General features: G+C 47.2%; 2 protein-coding genes across 2 annotated transcripts; one reads left to right on the top strand and one right to left on the bottom strand.

Annotated features, from left to right (window-relative positions):
* The first annotated feature begins 1021 nt into the window (after positions 1–1021).
* On the top strand, positions 1022–3309 carry LOC132319315 (chymotrypsin-C-like). Its single transcript, XM_059829844.1, has 7 exons — positions 1022–1061; positions 1180–1271; positions 1345–1442; positions 1528–1653; positions 1734–1870; positions 1956–2101; positions 2764–3309. The coding sequence occupies exons 1-7, from the start codon at positions 1022–1024 to the stop codon at positions 3307–3309; spliced, it is 1185 nt and encodes a 394-aa protein (XP_059685827.1).
* A 15333-nt stretch (positions 3310–18642) lies between these two features.
* Positions 18643–26071, bottom strand: CASP9 (caspase 9). The gene is made up of 10 exons (XM_059830057.1): positions 25940–26071; positions 24625–24844; positions 24019–24099; positions 23779–23810; positions 22649–22825; positions 21818–21907; positions 20944–21091; positions 20222–20401; positions 19925–20034; positions 18643–18735 (listed from the first exon to the last, which is right to left on the bottom strand). The coding sequence occupies exons 1-10, from the start codon at positions 26069–26071 to the stop codon at positions 18643–18645; spliced, it is 1263 nt and encodes a 420-aa protein (XP_059686040.1).
* Positions 26072–26108: the final 37 nt, after the last annotated feature.

Raw genomic sequence — 26108 nt, 5'->3', positions numbered from 1 at the left:
AAGGCGTACGGAAAGGCAGCTGCTGGCTCGCCAAGCTGTATTACGTTTTTTCGTGTTGTGTTCAGCCCAGGAGGGCGAATGTTGTAGCCACGAGCGGTTCCCGTCGGTCGATCAAGGCTCACATGTTTCTGGGGGAGCTGTAAAGAGGCGCGTCTGTCCCGCAGTGTCCCCCGTGCAGCGGTACCGGGGCGGGGGGGGGTGTGTTTTGTTTTTTTTATTTTAATCCCAAATAAATATTATATTTCGTAAGCGTGCTGGGTGTCTGTGCAGGGCGCCGGGGTGCTGCCGTGGTGCGTCATGTCAGTGTCGGGGGCTCGGGTGGGGGGAAGGAGCAGGGTCCAGCTGTGGACACCCGGTCACTGCAGCTGGAGCCGGCCCCCCCCGGCCGGGCAGCGGAGAACAGGGGCAAGCCGTGGCAGCGCCAGGTCGTTGGCGTGGGAAGCAGCGGGGGCCTGATCCAGGTGTGTGGATGTGGCGTTATCGAAGGTCTTCAGCATCCCTGCTGGCATCTGCCCGTGTGCCCAGGGGCTGCCCCCCCCGGCCCCGCAGGCACCCACGGCGATGTAGCCGGCCTTGGCCACGTGGAACGTGAGATAAGGGGACCTTGGCCCTGCAGCGGCATGGGGGCGGCGGGCTGGGGGGGGGCCACGTCCTGGGGCGGCTGGTGCTTGAGGTTGGGGTGCAATGGGACTGCCTGGCACCCCACGGAGAGCAGCATGGGCGGGGGGCTGCCCACCAGCTGTCCCCCAAGAGGGACCTGCCCGTGCCCAAGTTGGGGCCAGGCGACCCTGCCGTGCCGTGGTGTGGTGCCAGCACACGACGGGCAGATGTGGTCGTTCCCAGGTGGGATGGGCAAGGGTGATAAGACGGGGCAATGGGGCTGGGGAGCCCCCGGACCCCCCTGGCGTGGGACAGTCACCATATGTCAGTGGCAGGAGGGGTGACACCAAGGTCCCCAGTGGTGGCGGGCACTATAAGAGGGGCGAGTGGCCCTGCCGCGGCGCTTCGGGACTGTGCGACCATGCTGGGGGCTGTGTGTCTCGCCGTGCTGCTGGGCTACGGTGGGTGCGGGCGGTGGGGAGGGGATGGAGCAGCGGGGACGGGCACCCAGCGCCCGCTGTGGCCCCGGGCACAGGGGCACAGGCGGCCGCTGATGTCCCTTTGCTGGGTGTCACGCAGCTTACGGATGCGGTCAGCCGGCCGTGCCACCGCTGCTGGGCACCCGCGTGGTGGGCGGCGAAGATGCCCAGCCCCACAGCTGGCCGTGGCAGGTAAGATGGGGCGCGGGGATGGGGAGGGGGCCAGGGACATCCCCGCGCTGACGCCGTGCCCATGCCGTCGCAGATCTCGCTGCAGTACACCCGCTCTGGGGCTTGGCACCACACATGCGGCGGGACCCTCATTGCCCCCAACTGGGTGCTGACAGCCGCCCACTGCATCAGGTGGGTGCTGGGGTGTCGGGGGGGGTCTGCATCGGGGGGGCAAGGTGTTTGTGGAGACTGATGCCCCCCTCTCTTCCCCTGGCAGCTCTAGCCTGACGTACCGCGTAGTGCTGGGCAAGCAGGTCCTGTCGGAGGAGGATGAGCCGGGCTCGGTGGCCGTGGGCGTGGAGAAGATCATCGTGCACGAGAAGTGGAACTCCTTCTTCATCATGTAGGGGACAGGAGGTGTCGGGGCGGGCGGGGGGCATCACGGCTCGGGGTCTCCTGTCCCCATAACGGCTCTCCCCGCAGCAATGACATTGCCCTGATCAAGCTGGTGCAGGAGGTGGAAGAGAACGAGAACATCCAGGCTGCCTGCCTGCCGCCCGCTGGCCTGACGCTGGAGAACAACTACCCCTGCTACATCACCGGCTGGGGACGCCTCTGGAGTAAGCGTCCCCAGGGTCCGGGGGGGTCCCCAGGGAGGAGCTGGGGGTTGCGGGCGCAGGGTGCGAGGTGTGGCTGTCGTTGCAGCGAGCGGGCCCCTGGCCGACGTCCTGCAACAGGCACTGCTGCCCGTGGTGGACCACGAGATCTGCTCCCAGAGGGACTGGTGGGGCAGCACCGTGCGCACCACCATGGTGTGCGCTGGCGGTGACGGCGTCGTCTCCGGCTGCAATGTGAGTGCTGGCACCATGGGGGGGTGGCTGCCCACGGCCAAGGGTGGGGTGGTGAACGGAGCTGGTGAGGGGTCTGGAGCACAAGTCTGATGAGGAGCGGCTGAGGGAGCTGGGGGTGTTCAGTCTGGAGAAGAGGGGGATGAGGGGAGACCTCATCACTCTCTACAATTACCTGAAAGGGGGTTGTGGGGAGGTGGGTGTTGGTCTCTTCTCCCACGTAACTAGCAATAGAACGAGAGGAAATGGCCTCAAGTTGTGCCAGGGGAGGTTCAGGCTGGATATTAGGAAAAATGTCTTTACTGGGAGGGCAGTGAAGCACTGGAATAAGCTGCCCAGGGAGGTGGTGGAGTCACCATCACTGGAGGTGTTCAAGGAACGTGTGGACGTGGCACTGTGGGACATGGTTTAGAGGGCATGGTGGGGTTGGGTTGGTGGTTGGACTTGATGGTCTTACAGGTCTTTTCCAACCTCAGTGATTGTGTGGGTGCAGGGAGGGGATGGGTTGGCAGGGGTGCCCAAGTGGTGCGGGGCTGTGGACCCAGTGGGAAGTGTGGGAGGAGAGGGGCTGGAGCTGCGGTGGTGGGTGGCTCGGAGGAAGGTGGGGGTGCATCGGTGGGGTGCCCTGGAGCAGGTGTTGAGTGTCTATCTGTCCGTCTGGGCAGGGGGATTCGGGCGGTCCCCTGAACTGCCAGCGCGAGGGGCTCTGGGAGGTAGACGGCATCGTCAGCTTCGGCTCTGGGCTGGGCTGCAACACGGCCAAGAAGCCAACGGTCTTCACGCGGGTGTCCGCCTACATCGACTGGATCAACGAGGTGGGTGCCCCTGCCTCTCCCCCCGTGGAGGGGCTGAGCCCGCTGTCCCCTTGCCCACCCAGCCGAGGGTCTCACCGCGACCCCCCCCGTGTCTTGTCATTGGCAGAAAATGAGCGCAAACTGAGGACGCGGCACGCGGTGCAACGACTCTCGAGTGCGATAAAGACAAAAGTGCTGTGCTGTCCTCATGTCTCCCGCTGGTTCTTTGGCAAGGGCACGTGCTGGGGCCAGGGGCTGTCTGCAGCGATGCCGAGGTTTGGCCCGTGTGCTCCTGAGGGTCCCCTGAGTCGTGCAGCGGGGCTGGCCAGGGTCCCGGGGAGGGCGGAGTGGGCAGCCATCCCGCAAGCCGCCCCTGTTGCGGGGAGGGGGATTGGGAGCCATGCCCATGGTGTGTAGGGGCTCGAGGCTTGGCTGGTGGCCTGGGGAGAGAGGGGCTGGGCTCTGGCCAGGTGGCCCTGGGGGGCTCTAAGGAACCCAGTTGGCACTTGGGGGGCTCTAGGGGACTTGGTAGATCCCAGGCTGCTTTAGGGGACTTGGCTGGCCCTGGGAGGTCTCAGGGGACCTTGCTGGCCCTGGGCTACTTGAGGACAGCTGATTTTTAATAGGGGTCTGGAGGGAACTGGGTTGGTCGTGGGGGCTTGAGGGGGGCTGATTGGTCCTGGGGGCTCAAGGGACCCTGGGTGGAGCTGGGGGACCTGGGAGCTGCACGGCATCGCCAGCTCCGGCTCCAGGACCTGCGACGTGGCCCAGAAGCTGAGCATCTTACCGTGGGTCTTCCACGGTGGCTGGAGAAACAAGGTGACGGGGGGCCAGTGGAGTGGTGTGTGTGTCCTGGCTGCGGGGTCGCCGGGAGGAGCCGGGGCTGCCATGGGGGAGATGGGGTTTGCCGGGGAAAGAGGCGGCCGTGTTTATGGGAGCGGGTGTGAAGAGGCACCGACGGGTGCCGGGTTGTGAACCCCTGGGCAGAGCCGCCCGCCATGCCGGAGCCTCGGGGAGGTGGTGGCAACGCTGCACCATCATCTCGCCGTGGCTGCCGGAGCCCAGCGGGGAGCCTCGCAGCGGGAGGAGGACGACGACAAGCAGAGACAAACAGCAGTGCCTCGAGCTCGGTGGGGGACATGATGGACGGCGCCCGGCTTAGGAGTCATGCTGCTGCCAGCCCGGCGACCTGTGCCGGACCTGCGGTGGGCATCGAGCGCGCGGGCGAGAGCAGCGGGGCCGTGCGAGCTGCTTGCCTGGGCTGTGGCTTGGGGCAAAGCAGGGGCGCGGGGTGGGAATGTTTTCAAGGGTCTGGGAATGTTCTGCTGAGTCCTACGGCAAAGCGATGGTGCCCGTGATGTGGCGGGGTAATAAATGCCTGTCGGTGGGATGTGTGGAGGGGGATGCCCTGTGTGTAGTGCCTGCGTACGAAGCAGGACTGGGGTCGGGCGGTCGGGGCGCTTGCATGGGGCCCATGCTGCCTGGGACGGGAAGATACAGGCTGCGTTTGTCAACGTGAACGATGTGGGGTGTGACCCTTCCTCTGTGGGGTGTTCCAGCGTGTACCGGGGGGACAGCGGAGGGGCTGGGGAGCAGGACCCCAAGCGTGCGGGAGGCGCTGGCCAGCGTCGCAGCCTGTCGTATTGCGACGTGCTGTCATGTCATATGTGTATATCCACGGGTACGCCGTGTCCCCTCCTTGATGGTGGTTTGATGGGCGTGGGAGCGCTGGGCATCACCGCGGTCTACGGCAAGCCTCGGCGCTGGAAGGTGGTACCCAGTGGGCCGTGTCCCACGCAGCCTGCGATGGTCCGTAGGGTGTAGGAATCGACAGCGTCAGGGGCAAGCCCAGGACTCTTCCCCATCCACTGACCAGCGATGAGATCATAATGTGGAAGTGTTAGATTCTGCTCAGGGGCATCACTGAAGAGCCCACATGCTTTAGGTGAAACTTCTGGGGGTTTGGGTTGGTTTTTTTTTTTTTAATTTTCTCTCATGGCAGAAGTGGTAGAATCTCCAGGCAATCCTTTCGAGGCTAAGGTAGAGGTTGAAGAAGTAACGAAAGCCCAGCTGCTTGGACCTTCTGAAATGTAACTAGGAAGGGTGACCCTAGGCAGCTCGGCGTTCCCAGCTGGCAGTGGGATGTGGGACCGGCACCCCCAGGGCAAGGCTATACGGGCTGGGCTCTGGCACCAGTCTGGCACCTCGGGAAACAGCAAGTCTTGGTTCCCAGGATATCCCAGGATATTATAAAGTTTCCATGAGAAAGTAATTACCCTTGCCAAGGTGAAAGAGTCTAAGGTGGCCATTGTGAGCTGGAAGACAACAAATCGTGACCTTTTTTGGATCTGGGACGTGACTTTTTTGTTCAAAGGAGGGAAACAAGTTGCATAAATAGAAATGAGGAGTAAACCGACTGTAACAAACGCCAAAAGAGGTGGACCTAGGTAGCAAATAAAACTTTTTCTAGAGACCGACTAGGCAGATGCAAGTGCCAAAAGGTAATGCCTTGAAGAGGTAGATGTAAATAATGACATGTAAAAAAATTCCAACAACCTGTAAGGTGTTGGGTTTTGCTGGGGTCCCAGCCTGGAAGGTTTTTTGGGTTGGTGTTTTGGTTTTTTTTTTATAAAGCTGCAAACGTTAAAACTGTACAGAGGTCTGCCTCTCTAGAGGAATGCAGGTAGATTGTGAAAGAGTCGGGGAGGTAGATTTTAAAAACCTAGCAGTCTGAAGTTTGTGAGATAACATCTATCCAAAGGTAGGTTTTGCTTTCCCCTCTGTCCTTCTGCTAGATGAACTTTGAGGCTAAGCGACAACTGTAACCTAGGGTCAATGGTAGAGAGAATCTCAGTCGGACGGGTAGGTTTTAACCTGATCTACCTGCCCAACCTTCAACCCTTTCAAACATTGGCCACTTACTTGGAAACTTTCAAGTGGCCTCGGGCAAGTTTGAAAACTGTTCCCTACACAGTTAAAACCGTCAAGTTTCAAAGTACGGTAGGTCAGGGTGTAACTCTAAACCTTAAAAAAAAAAACAAACCTCTTTGTAAAAAAAAATTTAAAATGAAGAAGGTTGCTTTTATTACACCTGTCACCTTTAAGTGAGATGAGCAACACCAGTTTGACACCTAAAGGGAAAAAAATGCTAAAAAGTTAGGAGAATGCTACCCTATTAGGCTGGACAGAGCAAATATTTGAGCAGTCCAAGCTAACAGGGTAGCCTATTACTGTGCCCTAAAATATGAAAAGGTAGATGTCCCTTGGCAGAACGATCCCCCTGTCCAATGTTTAACTTCTTTAAACTGCCAACCTGTCACTTGTGAAGCCTTTGACCTTAGACTGCCCATGGGTAAGGTAGCAGGTGCCTGTTTTCATCTTTGCACATTAAGAGAAGCTGTTACCGGTATGTTAGTCTAAAGCGATAAAGGACGGTCTAAGTTTTGGACATCTAACAAACAGGCTTATACCTTTTTAAAAAAGTCTCAGTAAGTTCTCAGCAGGCTGGAAGCTTAATTGGAGCACGTAAGCATGACATATAACATAAAGAAATATTGCGACAGGTAGTAAGTTAGATAAGCCCAAGGCTTTGCGCTGTAGCAGAAAAAACCTAGAGGAAGACCTAAAAGCTACGTGGCCAAACTTGGCCAAGTGGTAAAGCCTAAAGCTTGGTCTTTAGGCCAAGTGGTAAAGCCTAAAGCTTTAATTGGAGACAGCACTGGTCAAATTCGATCGATCTAGTGCAGGTCACTGTCAAAGGAGTGTTAGGATTAAACAGTGAACCCTCTAATCTTGCTGTTGAACCTAAAGATGTGACTGTACAGTGAGAAGGTAAAGTCTGTGGATGAAATCTAGGTCAAGAGAGATAGACCCATGATCCATGGGGCACCTTGCCCTGCCTAAATGTTCCTGGAGCTACCTGGGCTCCGACATCGCTTTAGGAGTGAGAGAGGCAACTGTGTGGGCAGCTCTGAAACAAGCAGGTTTTAAAAGAGGGAAAGAGGTGAACCCCCACGGTGGTGAGGGTGTAAAATCCCATCTCGAGGGAGGTTTTTGTTTTGGGCTGTCTGTAAGACCGGAGACGGTCAAGTCCTAGCAAACCGAGGCTGTGTATTGTAGCGAACAGAACTGGGCGGAAGCAGCAAACTAGCTGTAGCTTGGAGTAGAGTGTAGAACCAGAGTGGTGAAGCACTGGAAGAGGCTGCCCAGGGAAGTGGTGGAGTCACCATCCCTGGAGGTGTTCAAGGAACGTGTGGCCAAGGCATTGTGGGACATGGTTTAGTGGGCATGGTGGGGTTGGGTTGGTGGTTGGACTTGATGATCTTACAGGTCTTTTCCAACCTTAGTGATTCTGTGATTCTGTACGTTGGGGAACCCCAAAGTTTGGCCAGTGTTGCCTGTCAAAGAAAGGGTATCTGAAAGCTTAGTCCTTTAACAGGACCCTTGGGTCCTGTTCCAGGGGTCCAGGAGGTTCCAGGGGACTCTTGCGCGAACAGTCTGAGATGGCTCAATGAGATGTCAAGAAGCCAGTGTAAACGAAAGACAAGACCTTTTTTTTGTTTACCGTTACATGTCCGCCCTAAGTTGTTTTAGACAGCTAGATAAAGAGAGTTTTGCTCTTTTAGTTTACAGTCTTAAAACACAAACCATAAGGTACGTAGCTTTTTACCTTGTAACAGAGTAGAAAAGAAGGTTCTGTAAGGTCCTCGAAAGGTTTGTCTATTGAAACCCTGAGGATTGTACCCTATTTAAACCTTTAAACCCCTTTAAGTCAGTCATACAATGTGCTTGGGGGTTTTTTTCCCTATTCAGTGAACTTTTAACAACCAACCGTGTAGGTGCGGTGACTCGGTTTTACAGGAGGGACTCTCACCTTGCCACCTTCATGTGGCCAAAAGCGGACGTTTTAATAAGAAAAAGTAAAATGGCGTAGATGCTCAAAATTTGCAAAACCTTCAACACAAAACAACGCCTTTTTCTATAGGAAAAAAGTAGCAAATAAACAAGAAATGTTAGGCTAGGAGGTAGGACCAACAGGTTTTCTTTAAACCTGACTTTGTCAATTGCTAAATAGTAGTATTTCTAAGCTAAAATTGCGTATACCTACAGTTACAAATTTAAACAACCCCTTGTTTTTTGGTTTTTTTTAATGCCAAACCTAACGCATGAAAGGGTATTTGCAGCCAAGCCAAAGGTTAGCTTACGGTAGCCTTTAAACTTGTAAAACGTCCAGGTTAAAGCCCAGGTAACCTTAGCGGTGGTTGTTAATCAGGTTTTGTATACTTCAATGGCTTTTAACCAGTACATCAAAAGATAGGCAGAAACATTTTGGGTAGGGCATTTACTCTCACCTGGCCAAAAAAAGGGAGCTGGGGACAAACCCTTAATAGTACTGTCATGGAAGTGGTAGCTACTACAAAGTCTGACATGTTACCTTTGTCTAATCCCTCTTAAACACCTAGACGCTAAGAGAATGGTAAATAAAAAAGTCCACCTCTTACTCAAAACTTTAAAGGTTGAAAAAATGTTTACCTGTACAAATTATTTAGACATCATTAAAAAGGGGCATTAGTTTAATTTTAGGTGCTGCTTAGGCAACCTAACCTTACATTTGACTGTATCTCCTGGCGAAAGTTGCAAACCTGTGTGAAAGTTGTGACACTTTTTAGAACCAGGTTAACACCACCGCATTGTTGGGAAAGTTTTAGCCTAAAGCTTTTACACAGGATTTGACATCCACACGTTGTTTGCCGTCTTGGATTTAGCCGTTGCAACCTGAACGTTGTACTGTAGGCTGAGTGTTGCGTTGGTTTTTTAATTGGTAAGTTAGGTAGTGAATTACAAAAACCTCCAGAACTTCACAGACTGTATTCTGTAGCCTAAATATCAAGTCTGGCTTGTTTCTGTTTTTCAGCATAAAACCTTACCGCATTTTGTTGGTTTAATACACTTGTCTAGTCTTTGGCACTTTACCCTAAACCTAAAGGAACTTGTCCTAACTTTAAAGGGCAAATCTTTCTTTAGACTAAAAAAATGGGACTGAAAAAAATTTCGTACATGTAGGAGACATTGTTGGTTTACATTTTTTAAAAAAATAAAACAAAATAAAATAAATACATATATAAATAAAATAAAATAAAATAAACCTTAAAAATAAAAGTTTGTCAGAACTTCAGACCAGAACTCTAAGGCAAGGCAAGGTCTTTGTAGGTCGCAAACCCCATTTTTGGGCAGGCAGCTCTTTGGTCACTTTACACCGAGACCATAACGCCATCAGTACCGAAAGGCAAGCCAGCTTTTCACCGAGTAATGTGTTCCAAAATCTTACATGCCATTACTTGTTCATGGTTTCGGGTTTCTTAGATTATAAAAACCTTAAATCACTAAAAATAAAGTGATTTCATAAAGCTTTTAAGACGCTAGTAAAGGTTTATAGATCGCTGTAACCTTTTTCTACAAGTTAGACTCAACTCCTTGAAACCTAGATTCATTACTGTTTAAAGACTAAAAGACCCACCATAAAGGTAGCATTGTGTATAAAGCAATAAATTTTTCAGAGCCAAACTTTAACACCAGGAAAAAAATGGAGGTAGCTTTTGAAACGTACCTCGTACGTGGTTGGAGAGAAATTTTAAACCCGAGAAGTGTAGGGTTTGCACTGTACAAGTTTAACCACTTCAGGTTTTAAATCATATGGGAAGAGCTGGACCTTCACAAAGGGTATCCATCGGTTCTAGATTATTCTTAGGGTTCCTGTTGTACCTCTAAAACTCCACCTAAAAAAGGTCTGACCATTTTTTTTACCTTGAGATGCTTTTGTAATTGCAACCTATGACCATTTAGGATTTAGACCTACAAAACTTTTCACAAAAGGTCAAACCCAAGTTGGGCTTTTCCTTAGTCTATAGATTCATCGGAGTCAGTGACAATTTTTCAGTCTCTGACTTAGAGGCGTTTTAGTAGACTAAATTAAGTCATACTTGAAGGTGACTGTAAGGTTTTAAAATTTGGAATCTAAAACTAAGTTTTTCACAGCTAATGGCCAAAACTGTTTCCCTTGCAGTAAGTCTTGAGAGTTCGAACCGTAAAGAAGCAAAGGAAGGGTGTAAACCAGTCGGTTGAGCTTAAAAAGGGTTGACTATAAAAATGTTAAAAAAACAAGGTCTGTGTAGGCAAATGAAAGAATCTTGTTTGCTTGGTCTTACCTAAGAAATGTTTAAACTGTTAAAAACTTCTTTAGTCGATCTTCTTTCTCTAAAAAATAATTAAAGTTTTAACCAGGTTTTTGTCAGGTTTTTAAAGCCTGACTGAAAAACACCGCACCTTTTCAAATTATTATCTGGTTTTATTTAGTCTGACAACTTTTAATTTTTATATACAGTTTGTCATTAATGGCTAAGTTATTCCAGTGTGTAAGAACCCTAATATTTTTATTAGTCAGTTTTTTAAAACCTGTCTAAAAAATAATGAAAGTTTTAGTCCAAACAGTTCCCAGGATAACCAGTTTACGTGAGACCGAAACCCAAAGGTTTCGGTTTTAGTCACTGATTTCAAGTATTGGGTGTTAGTGCAAAAGCCTATCTCAAGTCCTACTAAGTTAAAACTCTTTTTAACACTTGTAACGATGTTTGATAAACGTTTAAAAAGTTTTGGTAAACTGATTAAAGCTAGAAGTTTTTATAAATCTATAAATCTATAGGTTTTCTAATCACTTTATCAAATTATGGATTTATAGAAGTTTAGAAACGTAAACCTCAAAAACTGCAGCTCAAGAAGGTTTTTCGTAAATCAAAGATTTTTTAAGGTTTGACTAAACTTCTCGGTTAGAAGTTTGAATGACATGTAAACAAGTTTCTAAACTTCTAACCTAAAGCTTTATCATTCTATCAAAGCCTACTCAGAATGAACAGTTTAAAAACCTTCTAAAGTTTCCCTAATTGGCTTTTAGGTTTTAACTAACTGAGTTTAGTTAAAACTTTTACATAGAAGCTAAATGTGACCTAAAGATTTGTTTTGGTTTAAACCCTCTAGTTAAGTTTAAAATAACTAAACCTATAGTTTTTTTATTCTTTATTTGGTTAACCTAAAGGTTTTAGGTGTAAAGTTTTATTCATCAAGAAGTTTGAATCTAGTTCTTTTTTTAATCTAGGGGTTTTTTTGCTGTTTTAGATTAAAACCATATAACAACGTACAAATGTACTGAAAAAGTTTAAGCTTACATTTATCTAGGTAAAGAAATTTTTCAAAGCGAGACTTAATCACCTGGGTTTAACTTTTTGTTTCTATCTACATTTAAAAAAAGATGTTAAAAAAGTGTTATAGATTACCTAAAGTATTTATAAGAAACCTCAAGCAGTTTAAACTTGTTTAAGTAAGTTTTTTAAACTTTATAAAATCTCAAAATTTCTTGCAAAGTAGCTATAGACTTTTGTAATTTAAAAGATGGTTTTAAACTAGATTTCACAGTTGTAAAAAGTATAGTTTAAAAACTATTTCGTCTATAACTAGTGAAACCTTTATAAACTTCTAAAACTTAGTTTTATAAACTTTTTTAAAGGATTTGTAACTTTTTAAAATTTAATTAAAAAATAAATTAAATTAAAAGTTAAAATTTAACTTTTATAACAAGATTTTTAAGGGTTTCGTTTATACACTTTAACTTAGGTTTAAAACCTGTCAATATATAACTAACAAAAAAGGCTAAAAAAGTTAAAATTATCTTTCAGAAAGCCTTTTAATAAACTTTTAAGTACATTTTTTTTTTATGGTTTTTAAAACTTATCTATAAAACCAACAACTGTTTTGTTGAAGTCTACTTTTTATTAAAACCTGGTTTTAGTAAAGTTTTTATCCTAACTGTAGTTTCACCTGTAAAACTATTTTCACCCAACTAAAATTTCCTTCTCTAAGAGTTTAAACCTTTTTAAAATATAAACCTTTTTAGAGTTTAAAAGTGGAAGTTTAAAAAAAAAAGCATTTAAAGATGTTTAAACTCTTAAAAACTCAAAACACTTTAGGCTGCATTTTATAGAGTTCTAAACAAATCTTTTACAGTTTTTTAAACCTTACAAATCCTTTAATTTAGAGTTTTATGGAAAGATTTTTACTCAAAAACCTGAAAAGCTACAAAATTAAAAACCTCTAGAGGTTTTTAAAGTCTTAACTCCTGGAGTTTTCTAGAATGTGTTTATTTTACAAACTTTCTCCAAAAGATTTTTTACAAGTTAGAGGTTTTTTTGAAAGACACTCGAACTCCTAAGGACTTTTAAAAACTCCTAGAGTTTAAAAAGCATTCACCTTTCACCTTTTTTGTTTAGAGTTTATGACTTTTTGTAAACTCAAAAAAAATCTTCTTTAAAACACATGTAAAATACAGTATGATCTTAAAAAGTGTTTAAAGACTCTTCTTCTTTTGAGTTTTTTTTCAGTTAAATTTCTTTTGTAAAGTTTATAAGATTGTAATCGTTCGTGTAACTTTTTTTTTTTTTTTTAAATCTTGTAAAGAGTTAAAATCTTCTTTAAATGCTTTTGAGTATTTACCTAGTTTTATAAATCTGGAGTCTATAGATAGTTTGTAGACTAAATGTAACTCTCTTGAGTTTGGAGTTTTTAAAAACCTCCCGGTAAAGTTTAACAGTTTTAAACAAGAGAAGTTTAAAACTCCTGTTAAAGAGTTTTTAAAATCCTCCAGAGGATTTTAACTCACCAGTTTAAACACTTTTTGAGAGTTTTTAAAGAGTATAAACAATTTTTTGAAGCTCTCGAGTTCAGAAACTCCATGAGTATAAAAGTTCAGAGAGACGTTTATAAGCTCGAGTTTATAAAGTTTTAACTCTTTTTTTGAGTTTAGAGTTTTTCAAAAATGCTAAAATTTTTGTTTATAAATTTTTTATAGACTTAAAAAACCCTATAACTCTAAAATAGACCTTTAGTTAATTAGCTAGGTAAAGTTTAGTTTAAAGAGTTCAGAAACTCTATGAGTATAAATTTTTATAGGTTTTAAACAGGAGTTTTAAACTCACCCTCTAAACTTTTTATAGTTTTAACTCTTTTACACTTGATTAAAAACTCTAGTTTAAAAAACTAGAGAGTTCACTGTAACGCTAACCTTAGAGGGTTTTTGTGGTTAAACATATAACGTTTATAAAGAGATTTTTGAAAACTGCTGGTTAAACTCGAAATTTTATGACTTTCTAGAGTTCTTATCTATGTAAACTCTAATAAAACTCTTCTATACTAGAATCTTAAACTCTAAAACTCTACAGAGGTTTTTATGGAGTTAAAGAACTTCTTTTTAAACTTATGTAGTTAAAGACCTTATACACTTCTGCATTAAGTTCTGTAAGAGTTCCTCTTAAGGACTATACTATAGCAGTGTAGAACCTACACACTTCCACAAAACAAAGGACTCTTGAAGTTTGAGTTTATCTAAACTTGAAGGCACTTTTAAACTTCTTGTATAAACTAAAACTTTTAAACTTCTTTTTACTTCAAAACTCAAGTTTTTTAAAAGATCTAAAGGTCTAAAGAAGTAGTTTAAAAAAAAGAGTAGGTTTGCTGTTATACAATGATGTGTGGATATCTACACTTACATAAACTGTTTAAACTACGCTGCTTCTTTTTTCTGTAAAAACCTCTTTATAGAACATACTTTTTAAAGTGTAAACATTAAAAAAAGTTTAGGTCCTTTTTAAAACTAAAAAACCGTATAAAAGAGCTCTAAACTACACTAGTTTTAAAGTTAAAATACCCACGGATTCTAGTTTAGTTTAATGTTTACACTTGTTCTTTTCAAAAAAGAACTTTTTTAGTTCTTGTATTAACTTACACATTTACCTTTACGCTTCTTAAAAGTAACTTTAAAGAACTCAATCTGAAGTGTGCAACAACAAAGTGTAACTTGAAGTTAATACAAGCACTTTTGTACAACTTACATGCAAAGTTCATCTAAACGGTTAAAGACTGTTTCATACACTCTAACTTTTTATGTAATACTCTATAAATTCAGGCCCTTAAAGAACTTTTTAATTAAAAAGACTGTTGTTATACACTCTAAAACATATAAAAATACTTTTAAAAACCCTTCAAGTTAAAGAGCTTTGAGTGTAAGATCTAACGTGATACAAAAGTGTAGTGTTAATGAAGAAGTGTTTAAACACCTCTAAACTTTGGAGTGTCTAGTGTAAGAACTTATACAACTAAAGTTCCTGGGAACTTTAGACATGTTTAAACACTTAGTGAAGTGTACAAAGTTTTAAGAACTATAAACTTAAAGTTTTTTAAGACCTTAATTTTATACACTGGTAAGAACCTGACACACTATAGGTGTATATAAGTTCTTAAAAAGTGCCTAACTTCTATATTAGAGAACTTTTAAAAGCTTACGCTAAGGTCTTACGTTAAGAACTTTTAAAAGTGCATAAACTGGGGGGTTTTTCTTTGGTGTGTTTTTTTTCACCATGAAGTTCAACACCTTTAGTTCTTTAAAACTTTTTTTAAAGAACTTCTTAAACAACTAAACTTTAAAACAAATGTCTTTTTAGACCTTTGGGTCTAAAAAACCTTAGCTTAAGGTTTTCTTTTTAAGCTTATACAAGACCTTAAAGGATATTTTTTAAAAGGGTATTTTTAAAGGGTATCTTTTAAAACTTTTTATACAGAACACCATGAAGGTTAGTGTTAAAACAGTTTCTAGGCCTTTATAAACTATGTTTAGTTCTTAAGAAGAACTTTTTTAAAGTGTAGAAGGTCTTGTAAAAGTTTAGTTAAGACCTTAAGACCTTTAGGTGTGTGTGTTACCTTCTTTGTTGTAAAAGAACTTTTAAATGTTGTTAAAATTTTTTTAAAAGAACTTTTGCTTTTTAAAGTTGTTCTTCTTAAACACTTTTTAGTTCTTTTACCTTCTTAACTTTATGACCTTATAAAGTTTTTTTTAACTTCCTAAGAATTTTAACACTTTAAGAAGAACTTAACTTGTAAATTTTTTTTTCTTAAGACCTAAACTTGCATTTAAGTTCTTTCTTAAGAAGTTTAAAAGTTTAACTTCATTTTTTTTTCTTAAGACCTTAATTTCTTAAAGTTAAAAAAGTTCAACAACTTAAATGCAAGTTTAGGTCTTTTTAAGTTAAGAACTTTAAGGTCTTAAAGACCTTTGAAACTAAGACCTTAAGAAGTTCTTAAAAATTCTTTAAATTAACACTGAACTTTAAACTTCTTAATTCTGATAGTTCTTTAGGTCTTAAAAAAACTTTTAATACTGAAGTTAACTTCCTAAAAACTATAGTTCTTTTAAAGGTCTCAAGGTCTTTTATGTCTTTAATAAGAACTTCTTCAAGTTCTTCTTATTAATTAGGTTTACCTTTATTAAGGTCTGTTTATTAATAAAAAGTTTAGTTCTTAACATTTATTAAGAACTATAAGTTTAAAGAACTTCTTCTAGTTTGTAGAACTTTAAGCAAAAGTTTTAACTAAAAACTAAGTTCTTTTTTAGTTCATAAGAACTTCTTACACACTTAAGTTCTTTTATTGTCTTTTTAAGTTATTTATAGTTCTTTAAAGTTTTATTAAAAAATAAAGTTCTTTTAACCTAGAAGAAATGAAGTTTATTACTTGAAGAACTTTGTTATTATTTTTTGAAGTTCTTTCTTTAAAATTATGTTAGTAAAGGTCTGTCTTTCTTAAAGAACTTTCTTAAGGTTTTAAGGTCTTTGTTCTTCATTAAGAACTTTCAGGGTCTTAAAAACTTGAAATTAACTTAAAGTTTTTATGGTAGACTAGGTTCTTCAAGTTAATAAAGAACTTACTAAGTAAGTTCTTTAGTTCTTGAAGAACTTAGTAAAGTTCACTCTTCAAGAACTTCAAAAGTTCTTAACCAAATTTAAATTGAGGAACTGTAAGTTCTTAAGTAAGTTAAGACCTTAAAGTTAAAAATAAAAGAACTTTTAAATTAATAACTTAACTAACTTTAAGCTAAAAGTTTAATAGTTTGGGGGGTTTTTTTACTAAGAACTAAACTGAAGAACTAAGAACTTACTTATTGTATAGTTCTTAAGAACTAAAAAACTTCTTTAAGTTCCTCTGGCTTCTTCAAGTTAGTTATTCATTAAAGAACTTTTGTTCTTTAATAATAAAAGAAGTTCTTCAAGTTACAATGTTAAGAAGTTAGTTAAATTAACTAAATTTAAGAACAAAAGAATTGAAGGTCAAGAACTTCGAAGTCTAATACAAAGGTTTAACTCAAAGGTTTCTTTATTAAAGAACTCGAAAATTTGGGGTGTCGCTGTGCCAGACTCCATCGCAGCCACCGACCCGTTGAGAGTCTTAGCAGTGTCGTGGCCAGAGAGGGCCTGGGATGACGTGCGCAGTCACAACAGGCGGTCGTCTTCACCCCCAAGACGACCCACGCCTGCAGAACCGCCGAGAGCCAGCCTCCTCTGCCTCCTCTTCATCCCAACCTGGAAGATGACAACCAACCGTCTCCTTTCCCAAGGGAAAAACGAGTCAGGGGAGATGGGATCAGCCCCGGCATCACCTATACACCCCCACCCCCCCGCAGCCTGGGGACACAGGGAAGGGACACAGAGAGGGGGGAACCCCTGTGGCACTCAGCTCTCGCAAAGCTCCTGGGCACGGCCAGGCCATTGTAGCCACATCCCAGCTTTGGCTAGCCCCCGCTGCCCTCACCTGCATTGCTGGGCTGCAGGACCTTGGGAACGCTCCTCCGCTGGCTGAGCACCGGCTCCGGGGACAAGGAGAGGACGAAGACAGACAGTACCTAGGATCTGTTTTGTTTCCACGGTTCTCTGTTCCTCTTTACTGTGTTTCCACCATGTCATCTTAAAAAAAAAAAAAAAAAAAAAAAAAAAAAAAAAAAAAATCTATATACAGTGCTTTTTTTCTTTCTTTCTTTCTTTTTTTTCTTTCTCTTTTTAAATAAAACTCTTAATTCACATTTCTTCCCAGCTTTCACCTCCTTCCATCACAGGAGCTGGTAGATCAGCAGGATGCTGCAATCGAGTGATACCTAAAAAATGGATCCCACTCCTGCCCAGCTCGCCCTGGCCCTGCCCTTTCAGCCTCCAGCATCACCCTAACTGGCTCAACCTGAGCCCCCTGCCTCATTCCCCCACCTTGTTCCCTCCCTGCCTTGCCCCATGCGGACTGCTCCTTGCTTCCAGCCATCCCTTCACCCCCCAACTCCTGAGCTCCCATGTTGTGGAAGCAGGGGCCACACATCCCAGACACCAGCCAGGGAAGGTCCTGCTCCTTCCCCATTTCTAAGGCAAAGCACAACCTGCCTCAAAGCTGCGTGGCTTTAGGGTCTCCTAGGGATGTTCCCCCACCATGTGGCTTCGCTCCACCAAGTCCCTGTCCCTCACAGCAGCCCCAGTGGGTCCTTTCGCAAAGCAGGGAGTGCAATCCCTCCCCAGCGAGAACCATGGCAGCCCAAAATGCCCCCACCACACAGGGCAGCATCCTTTGCACGGCTCACCTTTTGAAACTGATGGGGACAAAGCATAACTAGAGGGTCCTTGTGCTCATCAAGTGACTGAGGGGCTTTTCTTCCCAACACAGATGCTTCAGGGGTGCGTGGGGGATGGCCAGGCATGCACGCCTGCGGGACCCTGTTCCTGGAGCAGTAGGAACTGGAAGCAGATTCCCTGTAAACCCCCAAGCATCCCACCCACAAGCATCCCTCACCCCCACAGCAGTGCAGAGGCAAAGGGGTGCAGCACAATCTGCCTTTGCAGTGCTGAAACCCCCGCAGAGTTTCCTGAGAGCATAAAACGCCCTGTGCGATGAAGATGGGCCAGGCCAAGCAGCCACAAATGCGGCTCTCCACCCCGTCCTGGCTCTGCGCTGTGAGTGCGGCAGCCCGCTGAAGCTTCCCTTCCCCACCTAGGCAGTGCCTCCCGAGGACAGCTCCTCAATCTCCAAGGATGTTTTCCCCAAAATCCCAGTAACGTGCAGGGTTTCTGACCTGAAATCGTCACCGCAGCAGCTCCTCAGGGCAAGCGCTTTAACTCAGCTCCTATTCAAAGGAATCCTCATTGGTTTCCTGCTGTAACTCCTGTTTAGCATCCGATCGACTCCTCGAAAGGACACGAGCTGCCTTCTCTGTATGCTGGCACAGCCGCATTAGAAACGCAGAAGGCTAAAAATTGACTTGAGCAAGGTTTTTCTTGCTTTTCCTGTTTCAGAGAAGCCTTTGGGAGATGCTGAAATGGCATTCACAAGATGGAACAGACGAGGGAATACACTGCAAAAGATTTTTTTCCTTTTTCATTGCATTTTATTGAAAACGAGAAACATCAATTGCAAAAATCATTCCATTCCACTTAAGCGCCAGGCCTTGATTCCATCAATTGGTTATCGAGGCAGCAAAGGACACAAACATCATGATCACCAAAAAAAATACCTGGAGGCTGAGCACGACTGCATCACGGTGAGCTAGAGGTGCTCTCCTCCGCGAGCGCAAAGGCTCTGGGCCAGCACGTGCCCCGGCAAAGGGGCTTCCTTCACCCATCCCTGCTCCGTCCCTAACATTTCCCATCAGCACAGCGCCAGTCTCCATCTTATCTCCATTTCACAGCAAGGCCAGCATTCACAGATTACATTTCTCAAGACAAACATCTCAACAGACAGACAAAAGCCACCGGGAGCATCGACGCCGAGTCACGGCTGGTGCCGATTTCATGCAGCCACGGGGAGGTAACTCTCACACTTGGCAGGGACCTCAGAGCCCACACGTCATTTACACATGAAGAAGAATTTTTTACGGAGAAAATTGAAACAGCCCGGGATCTGCTTGTACCTCCCCTTGGCAGAGACAGCATTTGCCACCTGAGAACAGAAGGAGAGCAGTTGAGGAGCGGGACGCTTTTCCAACTCGCGCGACGGGGCACGACCTCTCACGGGAAGCATGATGGCAAGGATGGGGAATGGGACCATGGGACGGGAGAGCAGGCAGGTCTCCTAAAATGAGACATTTTTGCTGGCAAAAAGAAAGGAGACTCGAGGGAACATGACCTTTCATGAAACCCCAGGCATACCAGCCACTGCTGCCTCAGGCAGGTGCTTCTTGGCATGAACCACAACTCCCTCTTTCCCTTTTAGCGTTTACTTAAAAGCAAATTCCCTTTCCACCCATTTTCTTCCAGACATGCCTGTCGTTTCCCCAAGGTCACTTCCCTTGCACTGAATGCCAACTGGCAGAGAGAGGGTCTCATTCTACTCCCTTGAAATCAACAGCTGCCGTGCCACCACATGCCAAAGCAGCGCCACGATTATCAGGAAAACAACAAAAAAGTAGGTCCTCTCTCCCCTGCCGCCTCCACGTAAGACATTTCTCCTGCTCACAGAGAACAGTAAAAGTGTCTAGAAGTACCTATGCTTGTCCCCAACTTTGGCAATCTTTTCTAATCAACAGGGCACACAAAGGAAAACACTTATTAGCCACACTGGTTCCACATTCCCTGCACATTGCACTCCTTGCTCACCAGGATACGTGAACACAAACACCTGGCATCATCTTCCCGAGGGCAAGATGCTCCTCAAGATTTACCACGGTGTCACAGGAGCTCCAGAAGACACAAAACCCAGAGAGAGAAAGCAGCCATGGAGATCTCCAGGCACAAGAAACCCAGCGGGTCTTCCCTGAGGGTGTGATCTGCCCAGATGTGTGGTGGCACGCTCATGTCGGAGCCCCATGTCCCACCAGTTCAGACTTTTGAGTAGGGACGAGCTACACTTTGGTCTAAGGCAATTTTTTAGCAGCTTCCCCGGCAAAGATTAAAGCTTGTATTTTCAGAACTATTTCTCGTTAGAGAAGCCTTGAAGAGATTTTTGGCAGATTAATGCCAGACACTTTCTTAATAATTAGACCTCTTCACAGTACCTCCAATTAACTAATCTGTAAACTGAACGCTCAGTATCCTCATTCCTTTTTTACATGTAGGCCTCAATGCCCCAACTGATTGCAGCTCTATTTCCTTCATCATGACTACAAAAAGCAGGAAAACAAGACATTTACCCGCAGTAACATGTTCAGCAGGTCTTCCGAATGGGCATATTCCTCCAGCACACTGTCCAGCGTTTCCACATACCACGAGCCACTCAACGCCTCCCTCCAGGAGACAAAACCTGCAGAGAAAGAATGAGAACATTACTGCTAAAGCCAGTCTTCTGTTCTCATCTCACTACTGCCCCTCCCTGGGTGCCATCTCCAATGGAGCTAGTTGCCCCTAACTGCCCGAACTTTGGCCATGAAGCTCCAACTATTTTGCTACTTCCCCGGTACCCAGCAAAGGATTTGCACAGCCTATCTCACCTGGGAAAGTTGAGTAGGAGACCAAGATGTCGCTGGGCGTGGGCAAACTGGCTACGGCATCCGGCTCATCCACGTTACCCGCCGGAGTCTGAAAAGGAGTCGCGTCCGACTCCAAAGAACCTCCAGGAGCTTCATCGCCGGGTGAATCGCAATCCACTACAAAGCCTCGATCTCTTTGTTCTGCAAAAAAGCGGCACGAAGACAACCCCTGAAATTCATCCTACCCACGCATTCAGCAATCATACATCCTTCGTTAAGAAAAGATGAAAAAAAAAAAATAAAATAAAGGTCCTCCAACGAAACAAAGCTTTTTGGCCCTTCAGCTGCGCTGGTTGAGTCGGAGCCATTGGCGATTCACACAAACACCCACGGTCCGTGCTTCCCCATCAACCTCGTGGCTGAAGACCTGGAGCGGCCAGTCGGCGTGCACTGCCTGGCTGTGTGCTGCAGTTAATTCCCTCCTTTTGTCCCGCATCCCTAACGTGCAGAAAAAGAGTTCCAGCACACACAAATCGATACTGCCCTCCTACGAGAGGCTCGTGTCCAAGCCCTTAGATTTAACCCATGCTAGCAGTGAGAATATGTGGCCGAGAGTAAGAGAAGACAGCTGGAGAAACAGGCGACGAACAAAAAAGGAACAAGAACCCAAAGTCTAACCACATCTCCGAAGCCTGCTTACGCCCAACAGCTGATTCGCTTCGGGAGCTAAAACAAAGATTCACCTCCACCACAGGCCTGGATGAAGAAGAGTTTGGGTTTTCCTCTCAAACTCGGGCAATTGGACCCATTGAAATAGTTCACAATCTTTTCTATTGGAATGGGTTTTCCATCCGTTCCGTAAATGCCTCCGGGAAACTGAATATGGCTCGTCTGCAAGAGGAAAATCCAGGAGCTAGTAACGCGGAAAGTGAGGCCAGTTCCAAGGGAGTCCATTTCTGATGAGGTGCTTTGGAGCCTAGAGTTACCAGAACAAATCTCACTTCTTTGCATTTGTGCAAATGCACACACCACATCAGGATGAGGGGATGCCCGAGAGTCATTTGAAACACACTAAAACCCAGCAACCCGACTCCTCTTATTATCCAACTCCTATCCTGCCTCCTCCAGCAACAGGGTTCATCATCCTCTGGGACAACGGGCACATACCATACACCATTTCCCTAACAATTGCTCTCCTCTCCTCGTCCTTCAAGGCCTCTGACTTGCAATAAATAGGCTTTACTACTAATAGCATCTCCCTGGTCAGAGCTGGAGAGACAGGAAGGACTAAATGACCACAGTATGAAGGTTAGCGCTACCTCCCTTCACTCTCTGCCCATCATTCGGTTCTGAATTACACACCCCAACTTCCAAAACAGAGAACACTTGTCCACAGGCAACACTGCATCAGGCAACACTGGAGAAGCTCCCATTTTCTTTAGCCCAGATACAAGAGTGTAACTCTTTGCAACGTACCGCGATGGCCAAACGGCCATCAGATTAGTCACTACAGACCATTTCCCTCCCACCCTGTGTGAGACCGCAGCGCAGGGAATTAAACCCTTCCCACATGGGTAGGCTGGCTAATGAGCAAAGGGAGAGGTGCGACAAACCCACCTGACAACCATGGGAAAGGATGACCACGATGCAGCAGTCCAAGGCGCTGTGGTCCCGCCACGCCAGCTTCTGCAGCTCTGAAACCATTTCCTATGTTGAAAACGTCACGGTAAGAGTTTTTCGAACCGTACTTCAGCCACAGATTACTGCCAGGCCCTGCCCTTATCAGTCTATCACAGCTGCACTACTCAGAAGGATCCGGTCGACCTCTCTGCCACGGGATAACATGCACCCCACGTACAGGTGGCAAAAACCATCAGCAGACAGTGAGTATTTCTGCAGTTCTGCCCTTATTTAACACTGGTTGCTTTAATTACAGAGATTTCTCTCCTCACTGCATTCTTTACAACACAGCAACATAAACCAAAACACACTTCCACGCAATTTATCCACTGAAACGCACTGCTGCTGATTAGGGGATGGTGGGTGAGCAGAGAACCTTGTTTTACTTCCAGCGGCCGCTCCGGATGATTAAGCTCCCTGTGCCGCTTTGAGACCTGCACAGACAGGCAAATCACACCCCTGGCTGCACACAACACAGAGGCTGTCAGAGCTAGCAGAGAAATACAGCCTCACCAATTTCCCTACAAATCACAACCAGGAACCAAAATTCGGGCGAGAGAGTGAAAACGTGCAAGGTCCTTTCTCCTCCTGCAATTGCAGCACGAAAATAAAATAAGAGCACGCAAGAGGTTGATTTATTTCTTTGTGCAGCGCAGGCTGGGGCTTTCGGCGTGCTGCCAACACGGAGGTACGTCCCATAACGTGCTCCCATCGCTTCTGGGGGCTCGCCTCTCATCCCTCACCTTAGCTGGACATGGCCGGCCTCACCTGAGCTTCAAGATCCCGCCGAGTCAGGACGTCAAAGCGCAAAGCCTTGAAGCGCTTCTCCAGCTTCTCGCAGTCCACATTGGAGCCGTCTCGAGTCGATAGAGCCGAGTCCCTACTGAAGTTGACGTTGTTGAGGATCAGGCAGTGTCCGCACGGGTCCGCTTTCAGCTGGTAAACCTGGCAGACACACATTGCAATTAAACACCCTCTGATTCAGAACGCTCGCTGGCTAATCCAGCGGGACGCAATGCCAACGAGGAATGGGAGTCCTTAAAGTAACTTGTTTCACGGCTTTTTCATTTCTCCAGGCCTAGGGACGGATAAGAGCATCCTTTCTCCACATGCACACTGTTATCAGCAGCCGGTGAACGCAAAACAACCTGCCAAATCGGGGACCGCCTTTGCAGAAAACTGGCTGCTTCTTTGCCTGCAGCGTCTCCGATGGCAAGTTGAAGTTTCTGGGAGTTTTTTTTAGACATCATCGTCAAACCTCTCCACGAGAGCCCACACAAGGAGCCAAGAGAATGGATAGATAAATCTCCCAGAGACTCAGCTTTACCATTGATGACAGCACTGCAGGAATTTTACAAGGGCAACCCAAACACCTGCATCAATACAGCTATGAGCCCCGCGCGTACACAGCCAAACTATTCACTCTGCATCAGATACCCACAGGCCGCCGGAAGGTGACTCCAGACCCACACGCTGCCATATTCACAATACTCGCTTCCCGATGCATCTCCCAACGTGCCAAGGTGCGCTGAGTGCATTCATTATTGTTTTCCCGGCTTCTGTTTCTCAACACTGCGATTACAAAGTCTAAATGCTGCTTCGCAGACAACACACGAGTTGGTGCCTTCGGAAATTACCAGTTGCCTCGCTGGAAACTGTTTAAGCACAACCTTTAGCTCTACGATACGTTATTTGTGCTACAGCTATGGTAATCCTAAGAAGGATCTGGCTAATGATTGACCTCCTCTGAGCTTATCAGCGCTATTAGACCGGCATCATCCTCCGAGCTATCGCTCAGATAGTAAGAAGCAAAACCCGCTGTCGCAGGGTTATTTCCTAGTAGCCACCCATGAGCCTTTGCTTAATAGGGAACACTTTTGGTCTAACCAAATACTAACCAGATCGCGGTTCCTCTTGTCAACAGCCAAACCTACAACACACAACAGAGACATGGCATTTAGCTCTCTGCGCTTCACTATGAGATGTTACACCCATTTCTCCTGGAATTAATGTCAATCCTGCCTTGTCGCCTGTGGTGTATCAGCGACACGTACAACTTCCCTCTTCCCACCCCGCCACACACTGGAAACGAGCGTTTGGCACCCCATCTCTCTGGAATAGCCTGGGACACAGCTTACCCCGGGCTGGCGCGGGAGGCGTTCGAGGTCTTTCACTCTCGGCTTGGACTGGGATGGATAAACGTTCAGGAAAGTTCACATCTGTAATGACACAGGACAGCCGGGTCTCACCTTCTCCCCTTTACAATTTCATGCTACAAGTAACCAATCTGGGGTCCCGAGAAGGACCTGAGCCAACAGCTGCCTGTCACAGCAACCCAGCTGTAAGGCTGCGATATGACATTGCGTCTTTTTTCCCCTTTTCAGGGTTCAACAGACTAAAGTTTCTCCATACAGCTGCACAAGCTGGATCTGCATGCAGATTCAGCAGAGCGCAGGATGGCAAGGACAGGGAAAAATCTCTTTTCACCAAGGTACCGCAGAGGCTGCATGCAAAAATAAGGAGAATGAAGCTCCTAACACCATGGGCACACAGCTGGAGCTTAAAAGCTTCCGCTACTGGAAAGCGGGACGTTCTCCCAACAGCTCTGCATGGTCACCTCTATAAGCCATGCTCCAGGATAATAAAAACCAGGACTTCAGCTGTTACCCATGGCAAGAGGGATCCCAGCTGCCACCCACCATGCTGCTGTTTGCCCGGAAAACAACCACACCCTTAATACTTACTTTTATTATGCTTTTCTCCACGTAAGTCCAGCTCAACAGGCCTCAGGTCTACCAGCTGTGGCGGTGCCAGCAGGCATTCGCACTCCTTGATCAGCATGTCTGCGAGGTCGCCCTGCCCAGTGTCCCGCAGGATCGACAGGAATATAGGAAAAGCCTGTTTCCCTCGAGTCTCCAGGTCAATAACCAGCTGCCGGGCTTGCTCTCCTCGGCTGCCAGCGCTCTGCAGAGGAGGAAAACCCGGGACAACGCGTGTTCGCTCTGAGTCAAGGCGCTCTGCCCAGTCAGCCTTTCCGACTGGCGCCCAGAGAGCGGAAACGTGGGGGCCTGCTTCGCGCAATCTACACAGGGTGAACGAGACTGAGACCCGGCGGGCAGAGTCACGGAGACCCCCAGCAGCCACCCGAACCCCAGCCCCGACCCTGCTCCAACCACGAAGCCCTGCTGCCTCCACTGGGACACCCAGCTGCAGCCCACCACAGGGCTTGGGGGGAGAAGAGGAGGGGGTACCCCCAGCCTGTCCCCAGGGGAGGAACAGGCACCCCCCAGCCTGTCACCAGCGGGCAGGACAAGGTAAGACACCCCCGGGCCTGTCAGCAGTAACAGAGGGGAGACGGGGCCCCTTAAGGCTGTCACCAGGGTGGGACCGGGACCCAAGAAATCCCCATGCCGGGCACCAGCTGGGGCAGGGACAAGAATGGACCAGGAGATGGGGGGGTCTTACGCCTCTTACCCGCAGGCCTTGGGGTAGGAAGGGACAAGAGCCACCCTCCAGGCCTGTCACCAGAATGAGGGGAGACAGGGCCCTCCCTCGGGCACGTCCCCGGGGCTGAGGGGGGACACGGAGGCCGCCCCCCGGGCCTGAGGGGACAGGGGGCCGCCCCCCGGGCCTGTCCCCGGGGCTGAGGGGGGACACGGAGGCCGCCCCCCGGGCCTGAGGGGACAGGGGGGCCGCCCCCCGGGCCCGTCCCCGGGGCTGAGGGGGGACACGGGGCCCTCCCCCGGGGCTGAGGGGGGACACGGGGCCCTCCCCCCGGGGCTGAGGGGGGACACGGGGCCCTCCCCCCGGGGCTGAGGGGGGACACGGGGCCCTCCCCCCGGGGCTGAGGGGGGACACGGGGCCCTCCCCCCGGGCCCGTCCCCGGGGCTGAGGGCGGACACGGGGCCCTCCCCCCGGGGCTGAGGGGGGACACGGGGCCCTCCCCCCGGGCCTGAGGGGACAGGGGGGCCGCCCCCCGGGCCCGTCCCCCGGGCTGAGGGGGGACATGGGGCCCTCCCCCGGGGCTGAGGGGGGACACGGGGGCCGCCCCCAGCCTACCTGCAGCTCCTCGACCATGGGGCGGGTGAAGAGGCCGCGCTCCTCCAGCGGGTCCCAGAGCGGCGCCACCCGCAGCGCCGCCACCAGCCGCGCCCGCCCGCGCCGCAGGGCCCGCCGCTGCGCCTCCTCCATGGCGCCGCCGCTCTAGCCGCCCGCCTCGGTGACCGGA

The sequence above is a fragment of the Gavia stellata genome, chromosome 27 (genome assembly GCF_030936135.1).
Source record: "Gavia stellata isolate bGavSte3 chromosome 27, bGavSte3.hap2, whole genome shotgun sequence".
Taxonomy (NCBI): domain Eukaryota; kingdom Metazoa; phylum Chordata; class Aves; order Gaviiformes; family Gaviidae; genus Gavia; species Gavia stellata.
This window is presented reverse-complemented; position numbering and strand designations above follow the sequence as displayed.

Bases quoted from the DNA above. Each gene is read 5' to 3' on its own strand.
- LOC132319315 (XM_059829844.1), top strand. From the start codon at position 1,022: ATGCTGGGGGCTGTGTGTCTCGCCGTGCTGCTGGGCTACG. The intron at 1,062-1,179 runs GTGGGTGCGGGC...GGTGTCACGCAG, and splicing joins CGCCGTGCTGCTGGGCTACG to CTTACGGATGCGGTCAGCCG. The intron at 1,443-1,527 runs GTGGGTGCTGGG...TTCCCCTGGCAG, and splicing joins ACAGCCGCCCACTGCATCAG to CTCTAGCCTGACGTACCGCG.
- CASP9 (XM_059830057.1), bottom strand. From the start codon at position 26,071: ATGGAGGAGGCGCAGCGGCGGGCCCTGCGGCGCGGGCGGGCGCGGCTG. The intron at 24,845-25,939 runs GTAGGCTGGGGG...CCTCCTCTGCAG, and splicing joins CCATGGTCGAGGAGCTGCAG to AGCGCTGGCAGCCGAGGAGA. The intron at 23,811-24,018 runs GTAAGCTGTGTC...TGTGTGTTGTAG, and splicing joins GCCTCCCGCGCCAGCCCGGG to GTTTGGCTGTTGACAAGAGG.